Raw genomic sequence first — 2,998 nt, 5'->3', positions numbered from 1 at the left:
TCTAATCAACACTTGTATATTTCTCTTTATTCTTTGCGGGTTTTCAACTCACTTTGAGGTTTCCCATTCGTAATAAAGGTGTTACTAAAAAAAATTGTATCCAAGGAATCCCAATTTCTATCATTGACATCTTTGAGGCCTTCATCACATGAACAAACTTTGTGGCTACTTTTAACACCTGATGTGATACGGTGACCTAGTTCATCAAGACCTAGAATGAAACAATAACCATTGTACATTTTCTAGACCTTGAGAAGAGCATTTATATAAATTTGACAACGTAAATGCATCTTATAAACGACAAGGCATGTCATCAACATGACGATAAGGAACTATAACAGTTTGATGTGGTTGACACGAATCTCAACCAAAAATATCATGGCCCTTATGAATACTATTTACTAACTATATACTTCCATCACCCACAAATCGCACCAAGAAAATCCTACCATGATGTAAAATAATCAAATCAATACTTCCAGCATTTGTGCTATCTATTAGCTCTATGACGATTTCTTTGTTGTCTTCTAGAAGACCTACGCACTTGTTCTTCATGATCGCTACTTTCTGATGATGTCAATGCATCTACATGTCCACTACGTGGCAAACTTTCACCCCACAAGCTTCGACGAGGCACGCGTGATTGGCTACGCAAACGCATCCCTTCATTTGTAATGTTGCTCGATGATGGCCCAAAGATTTGGAAGAGCAAAAAGACAGTCCACCAATGTCCATCATCACCTGGAAAATCTGCACCATCTTCTCCTTCTTCCTCATCATGTTCAATTACATAATCACCCATAACTGTTGCACCAGGGATAGTAGAGTGAATAGTACTAAGAACATCACCCACATCTCTTCTTCTCTCCATGCGGCTCCAACTTCTTTGACGTATTGGATCAATTTCCGAGGGTCGAGCTAACGGGTGTTCCCGTCTAGCATGCACTCGAAGCTCCTCATAATTACCCTCGAATGAGCAAGACACATTTGCACAAATTCGAGCAGTGTGGTTGAGATAGTCCCGAGCTGCATTGACCACTTTCCATCCTTTCACCTTACCTCTACAAAGAGGACAGATGAGACCCTTCACACCATGCCCTGAGGCATTTAAGGAAGTAGATCCCCCATGTTCTACTTCATGATCAGTGCATTCATCTCCTTGATCAACGGATATTGATTCAAGATCTTCTTCGTTCACCATTATAGCTTCAGTTACTCCATTCGAGAGAGCATTTCTTGTATTTGCTCTGATGGAACCATTGTCCAAGATAGTTTGCGACCTTCTAACTCCTGCTTCTAAAGCTTGGCCACCGGATGAGCTTTCTGTTGCAGTTCTCGAAGCACATGTCTTCACTTTCCCAAGATGAGCCGTCTGATACCGATCTAGGCAATTAGAATGCCGATAGCTCGTATTACATATGTATGGTCGGCATCCTTTATCATGTGCAGAACAAATGAGTAAAACAGCATTATGTGGGATCTCCATACATACAGAACAAAGTGCATCTTTCCACTCATTCTTTCCTGAGGAAACTTTGGAAGACTCTCCTTCTACTTGTGCTTTTCCTTTTCTTGAATAAGGTTTAATGTATGGATGATGCCTACTTTTCTGTGATGCTGATGCATAATTGCTTTTATCTTTAGGCATTTTGACTGTATGCCAGTAAAAACCTGAAAAATCACTTTAGTTTTGTCTCTGTTAGCATTGTGAGGATGGATGTTTTTAAAGCAAAAACTGAGTCCAGAATCCCTACAAATTGATATGAAACAGTTCACATAGATAAGCATTGCAGGAATGGATGATAAAAAAAGAGAAAAATCCCTAGCAAAGACAAGAGTCCATAACAGACAATTAGATAAGAAAATTATAGTTGAAATTGCCGTTACAATAATGGATGGTAAAAGAAGTAGAGTATCTAGCGGACTCATATTCACTGAAAGAATAAGAATAACACGAGTACTACGGAGTGGATGATAAAAAAATGAATGTTTTATAACAAACAGAAGTCAAGAATCCCAAATAGATTGAAATATACTGAAATAATGCTGAAAACGAAAACATTGACAGGATGGGGATTAAAAGAATCAAATTTTGAACTAACACATTAGAGAATCCATAACAGAATGAAGTAACGAAAGAATAGTCAACAGCACAGGCATTGCGGGAGTGGATAATAAATAGAAACAGATGTTGAAGCACATACAAGTTCCGAAATCGCTAACACGATTGATATATACTGGCAGAATAGCAAAGACTTAAGCATTAGGAATGAATGATGAAAGAAAGCCATGTTTTACTGCAAAACCAAATTCAGGATTCGTAAAAGATACATGTATCGTGAAAGAGAGGAAAATCATGTACAAAAGTGGCGGATGCACAGAACAAACAAAAAACCACTAAACCAGATATCTCCGCATAGAAGGATGTCCAGACTGTGGAACATTTATCTTTTTTATTCTTCCTACGATTTCACGCTCTACAATTATACATACCGTTGATACAATAGGGTGTGAAAATACGAAGAGATCAAAGCAAGCAGATCCACACAAAGCATGCACAGCAAGATAGAAAGGAAACAAAACAGAAAAGGAGAATCCATGGAGGGAGTACGTCGGAAGATCGCAACCGTCAACAGATGAAAACGGAGAGGGAGAGACAAATTCAGATCCGTACCTTTCTTTCCTTGGACTCTTCTGTACAGAGGAGAGAGCGCGATCGAGAGAGGGAGGGAGGGATAAGGAGAAGCTAGAAGACCAAACGGATCTCTGATACAGAGAAGCTGCAGACCGCCATAGCCAGAACAGCAGCTCTGTGTATATCTTTCTCTCTCTGTGTATGTCTCTGTCTGTCCCTTTATTCGTTTTGAGACAGAAGAAAAAAAAAAACAAAAGGCTGTAATTTTAATTAAACAGAACAAAGGGGACATAAACATAAATTCTCGAAACCTTACGAAGGACTTGCCACAAGAGATCTCTTTCTAATGTGCCCCATGAATAA

The 2,998-nt window shown here is 39.1% G+C and overlaps 1 protein-coding gene across 1 annotated transcript; it reads right to left on the bottom strand.

Moving 5' to 3' along the window:
• Positions 1-217: 217 nt before the first annotated feature.
• Positions 218-1,837, bottom strand: LOC147864938 (uncharacterized). Its single transcript, XM_087317611.1, has one exon. The coding sequence runs from the start codon at positions 1,646-1,648 to the stop codon at positions 491-493; it is 1,158 nt and encodes a 385-aa protein (XP_087173737.1). The 5' UTR covers positions 1,649-1,837; the 3' UTR covers positions 218-490.
• Between the last annotated feature and the right edge of the window lie 1,161 nt (positions 1,838-2,998).

The sequence above is a fragment of the Azolla caroliniana genome, unplaced genomic scaffold (genome assembly GCF_043228905.1).
Source record: "Azolla caroliniana isolate FFs.n. ecotype wild unplaced genomic scaffold, voAzoCaro1.0.p SCAF_4, whole genome shotgun sequence".
NCBI classification, from domain to species: domain Eukaryota; kingdom Viridiplantae; phylum Streptophyta; class Polypodiopsida; order Salviniales; family Salviniaceae; genus Azolla; species Azolla caroliniana.
Note: the sequence above shows the minus strand (reverse complement) of the source record. Positions and strands in the feature narration are given on the sequence as shown.